The sequence below is a fragment of the Squalius cephalus genome (assembly GCF_949319135.1).
Source record: "Squalius cephalus genome assembly, chromosome: 10".
In the NCBI taxonomy this organism is placed as follows: Eukaryota; Metazoa; Chordata; class Actinopteri; order Cypriniformes; family Leuciscidae; genus Squalius; species Squalius cephalus.
Window position 1 is genome coordinate 3,402,005 of NC_137131.1, and position 18,650 is coordinate 3,420,654.

At 35.3% G+C, this 18,650-nt stretch overlaps 2 protein-coding genes across 13 annotated transcripts in view; both read right to left on the reverse strand.

Annotated features, from left to right (window-relative positions):
* Positions 1–1,935: 1,935 nt before the first annotated feature.
* On the reverse strand, positions 1,936–13,470 carry smpd2b (sphingomyelin phosphodiesterase 2b). Its single transcript, XM_079884688.1, has 11 exons — positions 13,026–13,470; positions 10,141–10,216; positions 9,565–9,661; positions 9,363–9,439; positions 9,154–9,247; positions 8,286–8,375; positions 7,511–7,593; positions 7,177–7,309; positions 4,068–4,172; positions 3,632–3,800; positions 1,936–2,747 (listed from the first exon to the last, which is right to left on the reverse strand). The coding sequence occupies exons 2-11, from the start codon at positions 10,188–10,190 to the stop codon at positions 2,335–2,337; spliced, it is 1,311 nt and encodes a 436-aa protein (XP_079740814.1). The 5' UTR covers positions 10,191–10,216; positions 13,026–13,470; the 3' UTR covers positions 1,936–2,334.
* Positions 13,471–16,295: 2,825 nt separating this feature from the next.
* The window catches only part of tead3b (TEA domain family member 3 b), a 48,327-nt gene continuing 45,972 nt past the window's right edge, over positions 16,296–18,650 (reverse strand). For all 12 annotated transcript variants that reach the window (XM_079884699.1, XM_079884697.1, XM_079884692.1 and 9 more), the window contains one exon: positions 16,296–17,185. In XM_079884699.1, the coding sequence (XP_079740825.1) occupies positions 17,072–17,185 (114 nt within the window). In that variant the 3' untranslated portion in view covers positions 16,296–17,071. The remainder of the gene's footprint in view (positions 17,186–18,650) is intronic.

Sequence of the window (18,650 nt, forward strand, 5' to 3'; positions counted from 1 at the left end):
ACCAGCTTTTGGTCATAATGAAGGTGCCTTGAATGTTTTACTGTGCAATCACAAACCTTAAATATATACTATTGAAAAAATATATAGATCCACTAAATGGGTCTTTATAGCTGAATATATAAACATTTACTGAGGGAAAAGTTGCCAATCAAGTTTAACATGTAAAGAACATGTTAGGTTTAGGATTGCAGATCTGAGCAACGCCAAAGAATGTCTCAAATATCATTTCACATTTACGCTGCAGTAGTATAGTACAAATGTTTTTTTGTTCCGAACTATTTATTTGAGATATTATTTTCCTATATGAAGAAAAGACTGCAGCCATGAGAGCTTAAGGTGAGAACCTCCATGACTAAGTGTGCCGACTCGTCAGGCCATCAGGCTGCATTAGTAACAGCACATGTGCAGACAGCAGATCTGACACACCCATGACAAGATGTCCTCTGTATGGGCAGGTCTCGCTACACAAATGTCTCATCAACAAGGCGTCAACTGCAAATGACAGCGTATACTTTCAGACAATGACTGATTGTCCTAAACAACAAATACGAGGAGAGCTCACTTTCTCTGTGCTTAAGTGAGAATAAATAATTAAACACCAATTAAAAAATTAATTTTGCTTTGATTACTTAAGTTTGCTAATATGTCTATCTTAGCATTTTCATAGACGCAAACTCTGAGAAAGGCCAAACTTCATTTTCAAACAAAACGAAATAGTTCAAATTCTACTAAATGCAGTAAATGCAAGTTTACTGTATATATGGGTAATAATAATAGCTAGCATGAAACTTTTTCTTAACTCATTCTTATAAATCTTCTAACCAACACTGCACCCTTGTGGCAAGTAGATCACATTAAAATAAACATAAAACATCACCAGCTTGCTGAAAAATGTGCATTTTTTATTCTATAAAAAGTTAGACTTGTGTAACAAAACAGTTATATTAGAGATAAATGAGGTCGTTGCCATGTTAAACAAAAGGAAAATAACTTTATGGACACAGTTATGGAGTGGTTTGACAAAATTTAAATGACAGCATTATTACAGTGCACTATATGATTTATCTTTCTCCACTTGACTTTTCAAATACAGAAACTGTAAAATAGCTGGAGATATGAGGTTGTTTCTGGTATCCCTAAATGGCCTTCTCATGAACATAACTGTTCATATTCATAATGAAAGCAGACTTCAAAAGTGGATGATTGGAAACATTTTACACAAAGGACAGAAACACCTGCTCAGCAGGTCTCCATTTAAAAAAGTTAACAAAGGAATATTAAATTAGCAAGTGATTATGAGCTGTCATATGTGATTCATAGTGGTAAATTATTTAAAAGCAGTGGTTCTAAATCCCATACATACATATGATTTCAGAAGTTTCAAGAACTATATGTTTTTCGATAAAAATAATTTGCAAGTTATTGAAAAGAAAAGTAATTTAGTTTATGATTTAATGTTTCTTTTTTTTAGCATTTTAATTGTTAAATACTTAAAATTATTCATATTAATCTACATTAAAATGATTATTAATAATATTCCTATTATTACTAAAAACAACGATATTAATTATATTACTTGCGCATTATAATAACTATATTAAGTAATTATTATATGAATTTTTATATATATATATATATATATATATATTAGGGCTGTCAAACGATTAATCACGATTAATCGCATCCAAAAAAGGTTTGTGTTTACATAATTTATGTCTGTGTATGGAGTATAATTATTTTCTATATATGAATACACACACATGCATATATATTTAAGAAAATGTGTTATTTATATATAAAATATTTATATATAATATAAATTATATATAATATAAATATATATACACAGTATATACATGCAAATATTTCTTAAATATATACATGCATGTGTGCGTATTTATATATAGAAAATAATTATACACCGTACACACACATGTATTATGTAAAAACAAACTTTTATTTTGGATGCGATTAATCACGATTAGTCGTTTAACAGCCCTAATATATATATAACATTTTAAGTCATCCTTGCGGTCTCCTTGGAAGTTTGCTGAGGCCTCCTGGACTGAACAACTAAATGAGGTTGAAGTGAAATAGATGTCATGGAATTAATGATTTTGCTAACTTGTCTAATTTTTTGGTTCCTTTGTTTCCAGAAGATTTATCCTCAATGTCTAGTCAAAAAAAGACAAGAAAAAAAAAAAACACCTGAAAAAACTGTATAGTTACAACCAGTTGTGTTCAGTTCAGTTAAGACATCAAAAATAATGACCCATTGTCCTTCTCATAAAGTTTCAGTTCAGTATTTCATCCAAATTTAGTTCAGCTGTCTTGCTACAAATGCACAGAATCCTTGCTGTCAAGTGAATTTCGCAAATGGTCCGATGATAAAGCCTTGGGGTACTCCTTAATCCGTTCCTGAAGACTACTCAGTGCCAGTCTCATCTGGTCCTCAGTGCCTTGCAGTGCCTTCACCTCCATGCTGTAGAAGATGTACAGCATCAATGTAGAGAGGAGGACGGCAAAGCACAGCGCCCCCAGCAGGTAGAAAGAGGCTTTAGGAAAGGGCTGTTCAGCTCCCAGAGCAAACAACGGGACAGCGGCGATGGCTAACTCAAGTACTAGCAGGACAAGACCCATGATGCCTGTACGAGCCGCGGTGTGGCGCATGCGCTCAGAGCAGTGTAGACCCACCTTTACTTCAGTACGAGCTTCATTGACTGTGTTGACCAGCTCAGGAAGCTTATCTGAGAGAGAAACATACATACACTACCATTAAAAAGTTTGTGGTCAGATGTGTTAAATTGATCAGAAGACATGTCTATAACGATTTCCATTTCAAATAAATGCTGTTTTTTAAAAAAAACTTTCTATTGCATAATAAAAATGCATCAAGGATTCCACAAAAATATGAAGCAGCACAACTGTTTTCAACATTGATGATAATAATCAGAAATATATTATCATATTAGAATGATTTCTGAAGGATCAGGTGACACTGAAGTCTGGAGAAATGATCACAGGAATAAATAAAATAAATACATAACTTAAAATATATTGAAATATAAAACATTTATTTGAAATTGCAATAATATTTCACAATTTTACTGTGTTACTGTATTTTTGATCAAATAAAAGATACTTCTTCCAAAAACCTCTTTTTAAAAACATATTACCAGCCTCAAATAGTTGATAATGTCAAAACAATCTTTAAAAAAGTAGTTCACCCGAAAATGAAAATAATCACTCACACTCATGATGTTTCAAGCCCAAAAGTGTTGTTTTTTTTATCATGGAACATAAAGGAAAATGATCAGATGGATCAATAAGGATAATTTTTTGTACTAGCTTCTCAGACAAGCTATGTGAAGATTTCTCCTTAATGCATTTCATGAAAAAAAAAAAATATATATATTATGTGAGTTTGGAACAATATGAGGGCAAGTACATTAATATTTTTTGGGTGAACTGTTCCTTTAAAACACCTTGACATCCAAAAAACACAGAGTCAATTTCCAAACTTTATTATGGAGCAGAAAAGAACACAGCATGGGTTTATTGTGTTGTTGTTGTTGCATGCAGAAATGCATGTAATAATATTTCAAGACCCCAAAAACTGAAGCGCAAATACCTGGAATACAGCCAAATTCTCTCTCTTTGCATCCATTTCCCTTTTTAGTTGGCGTAAACAGGAACTCGGCAGTGAGAGCCTCGTGGTCTGAATAAGGAAAAGGCTGTCCAGGAACTGGACCCTTAGTGGTGCACAAAGACTCACAGCTCACATCTACTTCCCCTGATCCCTGCAAGAAACAGCGCTGTCAGCATTTATGTGCATATGAGCAAAGAAAGATAAAACTAATAGTTAGAAGAATCTATAGTTCTAAGAATAGTTAGAAAACTAGTATCATTTATGTATGTCTGCGGGATGAGTTGTGTCAAAGTTTAATACTTTGGGTTGAGGTTTGTTCAGATCATTAAACTAGACTATAAGCAACAGTTTGAGTCTCAGAATACACCACTTAATATAATAGAAATAGTAGAAAATCGTAGTAATATCTAACTTTTACCTTGAACAGGATGTAGTCTATCCGGACTCCTCCCCCAAATGGAATGAGGCCATCCGTGTGTGTGAAAGGGTTTTCAGATATATGGGTGAATCCTTCCTCACATCCCTGGTATTGACGACAGGATGTCATTATAAATCATAACTCAGGCCCTGTTTACACCTGATATTAAGATGCGTTCTGGTCGATCGGATCACAAGTAGACGAGGGAGACTCATTCCCGTTTACACCTGGTGTTTTAATCCGTCTCTTTTGTCCACTTTCAAACACTTCTGTCCTGATTTCTTCGAGTGGAGGGTTTATGGGTGGGTGTTTTTTCAGATCTTTTGATCTGATGGACAAAACAAGCTTGTGCAATTTACATATGAACTCGACTGGAGACGACGGAGAAACACACAGAGAGCATCAGCTTTAGTTTCTGCTCTGACAGACGCAAGACCAGCCGTGACCAGAGTGTGTGTGTAAGAAATCAGGAATGGAGAGAGAACTTTGTGATGGAACGTTTTTCATCTTCCAACCAAACTTGAGTCTTCAGCCGACAAAGTTTAAATCCCGTCTGGCTGGCGCTCTTCCCATAATGTTTCATGTTAAGTCAGTGGATGGAGAGAAGAGGGTTTTTTGTGGCTGTTCGAACGCATTCGACAACATGAGCGTTTACACTACGAAACCAATCCGGTCGAATGTGTTTTCAACAACCTCCGGAAGTGTTCAAAAGTGGACAAGCTCAAAACAGTTTTAGACCCGTTTACACCTGTATTTAGTGTCGTCCACTTGCGATCGACCAAAACGCATCTTAATATCAGGTGTAAACAGGGCAAAAAACGTTTTGAACTTGTCCACTTTCGAACACTTCCAGAGGTAGTTGAAAACACAATTCGACCGGATTGCTTGTGTACTGTAAACACTCATGTGGTCGAATCCAGACAGCCACACAAGACGCCCACTGACCAAACATTAAACATTATGGGAAGAGCTCTAGCCAGATGGGATTTAAACTTTGTCGACTGAAGACTCGAGTTTGGTTCTACAAAAAACGTACCATCACAATGTTCTCTCATCATTCCTGATTTCTAACACACACTCACAGCGTTCGGCTGGTCTTGCGTCTGTCAGAGCAGAAACTAAAGCTGATGCTCTCTGTTTGTTTTTCCGTTTGTCTATCAGATCTGAAAAAACACCCGCCCATAAACTCTCCCCTCGAAGAAATCAGGACAGAAGTGTTTGAAAGTGGACAAAAGAGACGGATTAAAACACCAGGTGTAAATGGGAATGAGTCTCCCTCGTCTACTTGTGATCCGATCGACCAGAACACATCTTAACACCCGGTGTAAACAGGGCCTTAGACAGCTATGCGACATATCACAGGGTTCCCACACCTCGGTTAACTTCAAATTCAAGGACCTTTCAAGGACTTTCCAGGTCCAACACCCTCAAATTCAAGTGTGGGTTAAGACTTAATGTGGGGACACTCTTCAAGTCAGAGCAAGGTTACATCGTGTTAGGGTTAGGGTTAGGGCATGTTTAAAACCATGATATTTGTATTATTATGTACATTATTAATTCATTGTTACAGTTTTGCGTGTGTGAAAGTCATGGCAACGTACAACACAAAGTACCTCACGCGGGAAACACTTAACGTAACACTTAAACACTTAATGCGTGTAACTAACATAAATCAAGCAAGCTAGTGCACATAGGCCACGAAGTGTTGGCGAAATAACACATCAGTGGACCGGAGGGAATAATGTGGATCTTTTTCCAGAAAACTTCTTGCTAAAAAATTAATTCAAGCACTTTCAAGGACCTGTATCTACACTCACCTAAAGGATTATTAGGAACACCTGTTCAATTTCTCATTAATGCAATTATCTAATCAACCAATCACATGGCAGTTGCTTCAATGCATTTAGGGGTGTGGTCCTGGTCAAGACAATCTCCTGAACTCCAAACTGAATGTCAGAATGGGAAAGAAAGGTGATTTAAGCAATTTTGAGCATGGCATGGTTGTTGGTGCCAGGCGGGCCGGTCTGAGTATTTCACAATCTGCTCAGTTACTGGGATTTTCACGCACAACCATTTCTAGGGTTTACAAAGAATGGTGTGAAAAGGGAAAAACATCCAGTATGCGGCAGTCCTGTGGGCGAAAATGCCTTGTTGATGCTAGAGGTCAGAGGAGAATGGGCCGACTGATTCAAGCTGATAGAAGAGCAACTTTGACTGAAATAACCACTCGTTACAACCAAGGTATGCAGCAAAGCATTTGTGAAGCCACAACACGCACAACCTTGAGGCGGATGGGCTACAACAGCAGAAGACCCCACCGGGTACCACTCATCTCCACTACAAATAGGAAAAAGAGGCTACAATTTGCACAAGCTCACCAAAATTGGACAGTTGAAGACTGGAAAAATGTTGCCTGGTCTGATGAGTCTCCATTTCTGTTGAGACAGAATTTGGCGTAAACAGAATGAGAACATGGATCCATCATGCCTTGTTACCACTGTGCAGGCTGGTGGTGGTGGTGTAATGGTGTGGGGGATGTTTTCTTGGCACACTTTAGGCCCCTTAGTGCCAATTGGGCATCGTTTAAATGCCACGGCCTACCTGAGCTTCCAGCAGGATAATGCACCATGTCACAAAGCTCGAATCATTTCAAATTGGTTTCTTGAACATGACAATGAGTTCACTGTACTAAAATGGCCCCCACAGTCACCAGATCTCAACCAAATAGAGCATCTTTGGGATGTGGTGGAACGGGAGCTTCGTGCCCTGGATGTGCATCCCACAAATCTCCATCAACTGCAAGATGCTATCCTATCAATATGGGCCAACATTTCTAAAGAATGCTTTCAGCACCTTGTTGAATCAATGCCACGTAGAATTAAGGCAGTTCTGAAGGCGAAAGGGGGTCAAACACAGTATTAGTATGGTGTTCCTAATAATCCTTTAGGTGAGTGTATGTGTTTACAAAAACTTTCCAGGTCCTTGAATTTTTTTTTTTTTTTTTCAGATTCCCAAGCTTTCAAGGATTTCAAGGACCCGTGGGAACCCTGATATCATTACACACACAGTCATCACAAGAGGTCAGACAGGATCACGCTGCATTACTAACGTCAAAGTTGGCGGCCTCACTGAAGCTGTCCAGGAGTCCAGTGTAGTTTCTCAGCAGTCTGGTCCCGAGATCGTCTGGGTGCATGTTCAGATCTCCACCCAGAATCACCACGTCCGCTCCAGCACTAGTGTGCCTTTGAGAAACACACTGAGTCGTGAGCATTGAGGAATCAGAGCAGAAATCTGCGTGGCTCACGTTTATTTTCAACAAAATCCCATTTCAGATCAGTGTGATCTCAGGCACATTTCATTGAAAGATCGAGCAATTAAAAACTATATTAGGCTTGAAAATAAACCCACAGCAATGGGTAAAACTGCAAAAAGAGACTTATGACCTTATGAACTGTTGCAGCTCCCAGGCTTGAACCACTCGGTGCGGGAGATACGAATCTTTCTCTCTGCAATATTCTGCATGCAGCTGGAGCAAACAGACATTCATGCCAGTGTTGTTATTGTTAAACAAAAATTCAACAACAAAAAAAATTGGTAGTTGAAAATAACACTAAAATTAAATGAAATATTAGATGAAAAACTTTACAATAAGGCCCTATTAGTTCACACTGGCTAATGCATTAACTAACATTATCTGGCAATGAGCAATTTACAGTATTTATTCATATTTGTTAACATTAGTTCATAAAAATACAACTTGTTCATGTTAGCTCAGGTCCATTAAATAATATTAACGGATATTTCAACTTTTGATTTTAATAATGTATAAGCAAATGTTGAAATGAACAGATGAATAAATGCTTTAGAAAGTTAATAATTGTTAGTTCATGTTAAGTAAACTAATGTAGTAATCTAATGTTAACAAATGGAAACTTATTGTAAAGTGTTCCCTCAAAACTTAAAATTAAAAAAATTAAATGAACATTAGAAATCTTGCCTTAGCAATTAACTGAAATGAAACAAGTTTAAGTTTAGGTATTAAAATTGAAATAAATAAATTAAAGCTAAATAGAAAGCACATAAGTGCTAATGGCAAAAGCACATAATAAAATAACTACAATGAAAAATACACCGTAAATTCAAAATATTAATAAATACTTTAATAGTATATAAATAATAGTAAAATAAGACTCGTACACGCATTTCGCATGAACTTACATGAGTTACGAAGACATGAACATTCAGCCCACTGATGTTAAGCAGGACCTTCCCCACAGCCTTGCCACCAAACCAGTCTCCGTGTTGAGCCTGATTCAAGATCAGATCATTAACAAGCCTTTTATAGACCGACCAATCAGCCCTGACACTGACGCCACATTAATGGAACATACAGTGCGAGTTAGTTTATTTACAACAGGTATTAAGTATGTGTCATTAATGGATGTATGGTTTACAGGTTCGACTGGTTAGGATGTAAAATAATGTTTAAAACCATAATATTTGTATTATGAACATTATTAAGTATTTTATAAATGCAATAAGGTACTCAAGGATGCACTATATTGTGAATATGTGACCCTGGATCACAAAACCAGTCACGAGTCGCACGGGTATATTTGTGGCAATAGCCAACAATACATTGTATGGGTCAAAATTATAAATTTATCTTTTATGCCAAAAATCATCAGGATATTAAGATCATGTTCCATGAAGATATTTAGTAAATTTCCTACCGTAAATATATAAAACATTTATTTTTGTGAGTGAATGCAGCACAATCGCGAACATAAATGAACAACTTTAAAGGAGATTTTCTCAATGTTTCGATTTTTTTGCACCCTCAGATTCCAGATGTTCAAGTAGTTGTATCTCGACCAAATATTGTCCTATCATAATAAACCATTCATCAATGGAAAGCTTATTTATTCATCTTTTAGATGATGCATAAATCTCAATTTCAAGAAATTGACCCATGTGACTGGTTTTGTGGTCCAGGGTCACATATGATCATTCCTTAAATATGTAGAACTTCATTTAAATTAAAAGGAAAAGCAGGATGTCTGTACACATAATTGATCAGACCCACCATGTACGGATATCCATTTAATGAGTATCTGTACAGAAAGGCATCATGGATTCGATGTCTGGAAAACACGGCCAGTCCGCTTCCTATAAATCCACTGAAGACGAGAAAATGTTACTTTAAGAGAAAATGATTCATAACTGTGTCCATTTAAGCCCAAAGAACTTTTCAGGGACTTCACTGATATATTCATGCATTTAAAGATGATTTACCTTTTAAAATAATGGGAAAACGGATAGACACTGCCAAGCTTCTTCTTTAAAAGCAGAAAGTCTTTCTCACACCAGACCTGTAACCAACCAGCCGCAGAAAAACATGTCATTCTACAGTACAACCAGCTAAAAGACAACAGACGTATCTGAATCATATTGTTTAAAGAGTTCATCATTTTTAAACTGAGAGAAGTGTCTTCACCTCCTGCAGTAACGCTATATCAAGCTGTTCCTGAATCAGCAGGTCTCCGATCAGATCAAATCTCTCTCTGCAGTTCTTACTGAGGTATCTGATCCCCCTGAAACAATCACAGCAAACTCATGCGCTTTATCCTTTACGCTTTTATTAGTTAATCATATAAATTCAGTGCACAGACATTTGAGAGAAAATAAAATGTTTTTTTTTTTTACAGTGAGAAATGAAAATCACAAATGCAAATTTCTGCAACACACAGTAAAAATGTTTATATACATATTTTCTGTTTTATCATTTTTATGAAATGAAAAATATGTATTATAAATATCTCATTGAATAAAAAAAAAAATGGTGTTTTATCATCTGGTATGAAAACAAATATCCTGTAGAAAGATAATAGAAAGTAAATATTTTTCAGATAATATTTTAATAATTTGTTTTGGCATTATTTTTTTTTAAAAGCTGGAATCCTATAAAATATTCCCAGTAGGATCCGTTAGATAGATTAATTAGGAATATCAGAATCCTGTGCACATTTCTTCAGCAAAAGGAAACGCGTATCGATGTAAAGAGTGAACTGACCAGCAGTTGAGAGAGAAGACGCGTAATCTGATTGGCGCTGAGGTTGTCATGGCGATACGTCGTCTTATGGGATGGTCTGTAAGGATAGATGAGAGAATTCAACTCACAAAACAAAACTGGCTTGATTCAGTTGAGCATTTCTCAGAATGAGCGTTAGCCTACTCTACGTTTGAAACTGTTTACACAAAATAGTGCACAGAAAACCTTTTTTTTTTTTTTCTCGACCACTAAAAGCTTAAGTTAGAGGTTACTGGTTTGTCTTTATCAATGTTTTGAAACATACTGTGAAAAAGCACTATTAAAAAATACATTCAAAATCAAATTCATTATCAACAAAAAACCACTCAAAACCACTTCACCAATCTAAAATAAAATATATTTCATATTTACCTGACCTGGCTAAAATCTGCATTAAACCGAGAGCGGTGTGCTTTGGTCAGTAGCTTTCTAACAGAAACTAGTTCACAAGAACCCGGAAAAAAGGCCAAGCAAGTCATTTAAATACCTTTGACTGAGAGTAAATCCACAGACCGAGATCAGCTCAGAAACATATGTCTGATTTACAGCGCTCATAAATCATAAAGCCCGGCTGCTGGTGGATATTATTATGGCTCCACCTCAATCCCGAGGGTCAAAGGTCCACTTACTGTGTTGTCATGGTGACACTGTACACAACACACCCTGCAGACTGGCTGTGATGATAAACTTATATGTGACCCTGGATCACAAAACCAGTCGAATGTCGCACGGGTATATTTGTGGCAATAGCCAACAATACATTGTATGGGTCAAAATTATAGATTTTTCTTTTATGCCAAAAATCATCAGGATATTAAGTAAAGATCATGTTCCATGAAGATATTTTGTAAATTTCCTACCGTAAATATATAAAACAGTTATTTTTGTGAGTGAATGCAGCACAATCGCAGCATAAATGGACAACTTTAAAGGAGATTTTCTCAATGTTTCGATTTTTTTATGTGACTGGTTTTGTGATCCAGCATCACATACACATTTATGTTTAAATTATATATATACATATATTATTCATAATATTCATAAAGAAAAAAAAATAAAATAATAATAATAATATTACATACACACACACATATATATATATATATATATATATATATTATGAATAATACAATGTAACCAAATGTAAAAATACTACTAATTAATATTACATTATAATACCATGGTATATCAAAATAACATGATATTACCATCACTACAACAAAAAAGACAAATAAAACTTTACTTAAGGTCTTTATATATATTTATATATAATATTAGGCTCTCTATATAAACTATTAGTAATGCACATTATAATGCATTGTATGGTCTCATGAATAATTGTAACCACAGTTATAATTCATTATAGTGCTGATCTATTCATTGTTACGCCTTTAGACAGTACAATGCATTCAATCAAATGACAAATCTGCAAATATTATAATGCATTTTAACTTTGGTTACAATTATTTATGACAAGATTTAATGCATAAAAAACACATTAATGCATTGTACATAAAGGCTTTAAGTGTTCCCAACACTTCTTTCTCAGTGATGGTACTGTAATGGGATCACACTACGGTAATACTGTGGCATATCATTCACGACTGACATTAATGTATGAAATTATGATACAAGATTCTTGCAAATCCCCTAAGATCCTTCTAACATAAACTCACAGCAAGTTTACATACTGATCTGAATCGCAATGGCAGCATGTGCTTGTGATGACAGTAAATCAGTCTGTATTCATTTTACACCAGTAAGCATCAACATTTGCTCCAGCAGCGTTAGGATCATTCAGGGGCAGTAAACACAGACACAGCTGCTCCACACACACACTGACAGGCGCCAGGAGGATCTGTGTTTACTGACCGAGATATGGGGGAGACCAGCCACTGAGCTTGTGCCAATCTTACAATATATATATATGTGTGTGTGTGTGTGTGTGTGTGTGTGTGTACATATATACATTCATTTGATCACAGTAAACATGTTATTACATTTTAAATGACGGTTTTCTTTTTTTATTATATTTTTTAAATGTAATTATTCATATGGTGTCAATTCTCTGCAGCTATTACTATGTTGTTTAATATGGGCTATATATATATATATATAGAGAGAGAGAGAGAGAGAGAGAGAGAGAGAGAGAGAGAGAGAGAGAGAGAGAGAGAGAGAGAGAGAGAGAGAGAGAGAGAGAGAGAGAGAATGTATGCATGCCCATATTAAACAACAAAGTAATATAATAAATATATGTATGCAGGATCTTTTAAAACGTTTTAAATGCTGTTGTATGTAATCATATCAAATGTATAAAATGCACACACATGCTAATTTCCTTTGTAAGACCATATTAAACAACATAGTAATAGCTGCTGAGAATTGACACCATATGAATAAATATAATAAAAAAGAAAACCGTTATTTTAAATGTAATATTTTACTATTTTTTTACCTGGTTTTTACAGTGATCAAATAAATGCAGCATTGCTGAACATAACATACTTCTTGCAAACACACACACAGACACACACATATATGTATGTTCATACACACATACACATATACATATGTATATGTATGTGTGTGTGTGTGTGTGTGTGTGTGTGTGTGTGTGTGTATATGTTTGCACTACCTTCAATAATGTACAATGTAATGTACAATAATATATATATATATATATATATATGTACGTACATTATTGAAGGTAGTGCAAACGTGATGTAATATAGACGCTTAACTCACACTTTAAAATGAATGTCAATGCAAACAAACATCAGAGCAAGTACCATCTACGATCAAATGATGCAGGATCTTTTAAAAGCTTTTAATGAAAGCAATCTTATATGCTGGAGATCACATCTTACCTTTATACTTGACAATATTTCACTCACTCAATCCAAAGTAGTTTTCGGCGCTATGATCTCTGCTGTAGACAATGTTTTCATGAGCTTTTGACTCTCATATCCTGTCCACTCGTTCCAGTCAGACCGCGACTTCCTCATCTGCCACTGATCTAGATGTCCTCTGAAGAAAAGCCATTCGGCTTTATCAAACGCGTTTGTCGGACATTTTACATTTAACTTGAATTTTTAACCTGTAAAATGAATAAACGTGTTCACGTGAATCAAAATAAAGCGTTATCAAGCGTCTCTCTGTGACTGACACACGCGTTTGTACGGCGCATAATCAGAGTTTTGCAATACAATGTTCAAAAGTTTTTTATTATTATTATTTGTTCGTTTGTTTTCTCACAAGTGCTACTTTGCAGCAAATGCATTGAAGTTGGGTAACGTTACGCTAGAGTCCGCCGACGTTCAACGTAACGGCTTCGTCATCAACAAGCGCCTCGATGACTGGATTGTTGGGAAAACGAGCTCTCTTTTAGAAACGTTTACTTTACATTGAATCTGTTTGGTCAGGTACAACAGATCAAAATAATAGTTGTCCTATTTTAACTATTCACTGCCTAATTTCAATTAAACTCAATTTAAGCTCATTATTCGAGTGAAAATTATTTTCAAGACTGTTACTTTTCTCAGCGCTTTCCAGGATGGACCAATCACATGCGTTGGTGAATAATGGATGAGATGTTTTTAAAGGGATAGTTCACCCAAAAATTATTAATTGTGTCATTTACTCACCCTCAATTTGTTCCGGACCTAAACAAATGTCTTTGTTCTGCTGAATACAAAATAAAATATTATCAAGAATGTTTGTAGCCAAACAGATGATATATAATACTATGGAAGTCAATGGGCCCATCAACTATCTAGTTAAAAAATATCTTTAGTTTTCAGCAGAAGAGTTCATATAGGTTCGGATCTCGAGGGTGAGTAAATGATGACCGAATTTAAATTTTTGGCTGAACTATCCCTTTTCTATCTTTTTAAATGTATTTGGGTGCGCCAAAAATAATCCTCAGGATTGAAATATTTACATAAAAGTACTTTCTAGAGAAAAATTTAACTCATCAAAGTGTTAAACAATAAAAAACAACAACTTTTTTTCGAAAGTTAAACAAGATTCTACTAATTCAAGTCAGTTTATTGTAATTTAAGTGGGAAAAACTTAAACATCCGAGTTGATTGTACTTAATTTAAGGCAGCAACTTTTTTTTACAGTGAATAAATATATATTAAAACACCATAGTACTTTCTTGTAAGAGGAATACTATCTCTTTCTCAACAGTCAGTAAACCTGCAGTGGTGATAATTCATTACAAAACACAATCAACATTTTAATTCTGCCTCTCACACGTTGTTCTGAGATATTCTGTCGTTCATTCAGATTTTTGCTGTGAAAGAGAATAAGACACTTTTACAAAGTTGTAAGTGTGTTTTAAGAAATATGGTCCAAGGAGACCCATGCCATTTTATTGGTATTGCTATACATTGTTTTGATTATATTGTACAAACCCCTAACATTGAAGATATTCGATACATAACTGCAATGCACAATTGGTAACCAAGGCCACAACGAACTGTTAAAAACAGGGGAAAGCTTTTGCCAACACCACTTAGATTATGGCATAAAATAACAGAAGTAACACACAAGATTTTCAATGTATGCATATAGGATCAATCGAAAGTCAAAGAGCAAACATAAAATTAATAATTATAATAACAATAATTATAAAAATGGAAACAAAAAGCCTGTAAGAAAAAATACAATTGAGGAAACTCTCGTCATTGAAGTTCAAACATGAAAATGCAGGTTAAGATTGTACCAATATACATTACATTTCTGCTTTTAAGGTGTACCCAAGAATTAGCAGTACCTTCAAAACTTATCTAGACATAAAACTGCTATCAGCGAGTGCCAACTCTTGACTAAAAACCATCCCAAGAACATTTTCCATACAAACTGTGCTGTCTTTGAATTTAAAGGGCAAGTGGAACAAAAATGCTACATGGCTTTATCAAGTACGGGTATTTGAAACATCAAATCAGACCTAAAAATTCAAGTTTTTAGTTCTCTATGGGGAAAATAAACATGGTTTGATTTTCAGTAGTAGCAAAAGATACCCATGATCTCAGTTCAGCACTGTTAAAATGGCATAGTTCTGTAAAAACACATGCATATCCATGTCAAACACCTGGTGCATTCACGTAATCCAAAAGTAATTGTAAAGAAACCGACTTTACATCTAAAGGGAGTAAAAAAAAAAAAAAAAAAAGAGGGATAAGAACTATAACACACAGTTGTGTTGACGTACACGGTGAAATTAATGACTTTCCCTTTTACACTTTAACACCAGAAATACAAAAAAACTGACGTTTAACTCAAAACTAAAGGATCCGACAGGTAAAGAGAAGGTAAACACTGCAGGGACGACGTGAAGGTGAAGATAAAAGAAAGAAGAAACAGCTTGAAAAGGCAAACATTCTCTTTCGAGGGTTTAAAGCACCAGAAAGTACGACAGAAATGCAACATTCTCAGAGTTAAAAAGACAAAAAAACAAACAAGCAACTCTATCGAGGTATTGTTCCAGGATTAAACGTTTAAAATCTCGATGGGCAGCAACTGTGAAGCCACTTTTCATTGTTTCATTGATCGCGTTCACCGTCAGGCTTGACATTTCAACAATCGGACCTTTCCTCAGATCACGCATCTTGAGAAAGCTTCAATGAACAGCAGAGTCGAATACTTTGTAAAGAAATTGATCGCTTTATCTATTCCTACTATTTTACGTCGAGAGGTAGTCAAAAGGCACTTCAGAGTATCAATCAACTTGTGTTCTTTGAAGAAAGGCACTCAACATTTGGGTCAACTACTCGAAATACTTTAGTACCTGCAAAACGGTTTCCGACGCCTCTTTCTGTTGTTCAAACGACAGGTGTTAAAACATTTTTAGCATCTGCAGAACTGAAATCTTATGTTATTTGGTTTAAGGCCAGGAAAAGGTTTTCAAACTGCAGTGTTTTCAGTAAGCCTGTCTTAGTAAAAAAATGAACGTAAACCCTCTGCTGGCCGACCTGGTCCTCATTTACATATCAGGTGAATCTCATGAAACCTGTCGAGAACATGTCCAGGTCAGATTTCACCCCAAAATCAAAAGTAATTTAAAAAAAAAAAAATAATAAAAAAAAAAAAGTCTTCTCATACATCTATAGCATTAATGAAAAAAATTATAATTTACTTTTATTGCATTATGACCTTATATTGACGACAATTGAACACATTTCCTCCCAATTCTGAGTAATGTAATGCTAGTAATAATAGTACTGCCTTTATGCTATTTAAATAAAAATCATTGCATTCAAACAGGATGATTTCTGTTAGTGTCTTAGAGTAATGAGAACAGCATTTTCTGCTGCATTATGATGATAAGAATTTAGGGAGGCAACATGCTTTATTAAAATAATGTCAAAATGCAACAAAAAAATGTCCTAAAAACAGCCTTTATTCAAAATAGGCATATTGTATATTTTCTACCTTTTGATTTAAGAGTAAAATGAGATTTCTTCATGAGATTCACCCTTCTTATATCACTGTAAAATGCTGCATGCACCACTTATAAACGGCACACATTGTCTTCCATGACATTCTTTCCCATCCACACATTCACATTCCCTCCATGGAGACACAACAAAGCTTAAAAAGACATCTATGATCTGTATATGCAACAAAACCAATGTGACCCATTTTGTATTTAGGGCATTTAAAAACAAATACAAAAAAGTTTTTTTTTTTTTTTTTAAAACAGAGTAATACTATATTTTTTTATGTCCTCAAAGACTCAATCAAATTCTGCACCCCGGATCAGAACAGAAGCAAAACTTTTGGTTTTGTGTAACATTTTGGCGTATTCCTCCGATGTTTGGACAATTTTGGCATATTCCTCCATATGTGTGACGGAGGGACTGTGCAAAGCAACAGAAGTCTGTTGACAGAACAGCTCGCGGTCGTGCTAGTCCTTAATGAGCCTATAGACGTGGTATTGTGCCCCGTGTTCACTTGTCGACACTTCAAATACAAACGCTATACACAGTAGTGTCTCCTGGGTTTCCCTGTGGGTCACCACCTGCGAGTCAAACAGAGAAGACAAAAAAATGCAGAGAATTTCTATTACAGAAATATAAAACACTGATTTCATTTTCTAAAAAAGAAACATGTAATGTTTATTTCACACATTTAGGGGTGAGCGATATGACCAAAATATTTCACAATATTTGAAAATTAACAAATATATATATTTACATAAACCCCGCCCCCGGAACACGATTTATATATTATCAAGACAGAATATGCTAATCAATGACTAGAAGATAACTACTCATAAGTTACATAAATTCATCAACTAATCATTCAGAAATGTTGTCTACATGTTGTCACTTCTTCTTGAGTCTCTCCATCACTGTCTGAATCCGGTTTGAACATAAAAGGCTAAAAGTTTTGAAATTTTCAGTGCATGTGTGTGTGAGCGCAAGCTGTTGAAGCTCCGCCCCCTGTGCCGGGAGCAGCAGCTCATTTGCATTTAAAGGAACAGACACAAAAACGGTGCGTTTTTGCTCGCCCTCAAAAAGTGACAATTTTAACATGCTATATAAAAATATCTGTGGGATATTTTGAGCTGAAATTTCACATACACACTCTGGGGACATCAGAGACTTATTTTACATCTTGTGAAAAGAGCATTATACCAGCCCTCGGGTGTGCATTATTTTTCTAATAATTCAACGGCCTGAAGTCAATTATTCCGCTTATACTACAGTTACCACACCTCGAAACATTGTTCAGATTATGTATTTCAAGACGTTTGTAAAGTTTTTGTCATTAAAACGCTCTTGTATGTAGGACTAATTCCTTACGCATCTAATCCAATGCCTCCGTTGCTAATTCCAAAACGTCATTTTAGAGTTAGTAACGGAGGTTTGAGCCACTGATAGCAGACTAATGCTGGGGATACTCGACTAGCTGACACATTCTCTGACTGGTTTCATCGACTGCATATTTTAAACACCGACTTTGAACACAGACTGAACGTGCTGAACACGCGTTTGGGCATGATCAGTCATCAAATTACATTCATAACCGGCCTTAAAGTGTGTCCTCGGCTCGGCTTTATCTAGTTATTAGAGAGAGATGTTGCAATAATGAGACAGAAAAGCATGTGCGTCAATATTATTATTTATTCATTAATTCAATTCGTTTTAATTAATTCGTTCATTCTTTTTTTTTATTATTGACAGATGACAGTAGACTAGCCAAATAAATGAAAAAAAAAGCCTTTTAACAAGTAAGGCCTATCAATAATTATTTATTTGTTATATTATCTGCAATAAAAATCTGTGCTGCAGGACTAGGAATAGGAATATACTTTATTTATTAAAATTAAACTGCATGTTTCCATTGATTGTGAAGCTAGACATTGAAAATTGCAGATAAAGCGCATGGGGCTAAATGCTTTTTCTTGTTATGAATTGTATCCTATTTTCCGTTACGGTTAACTACGCGAAGTGATATGGAACTGTAATGCGGTCAAGACC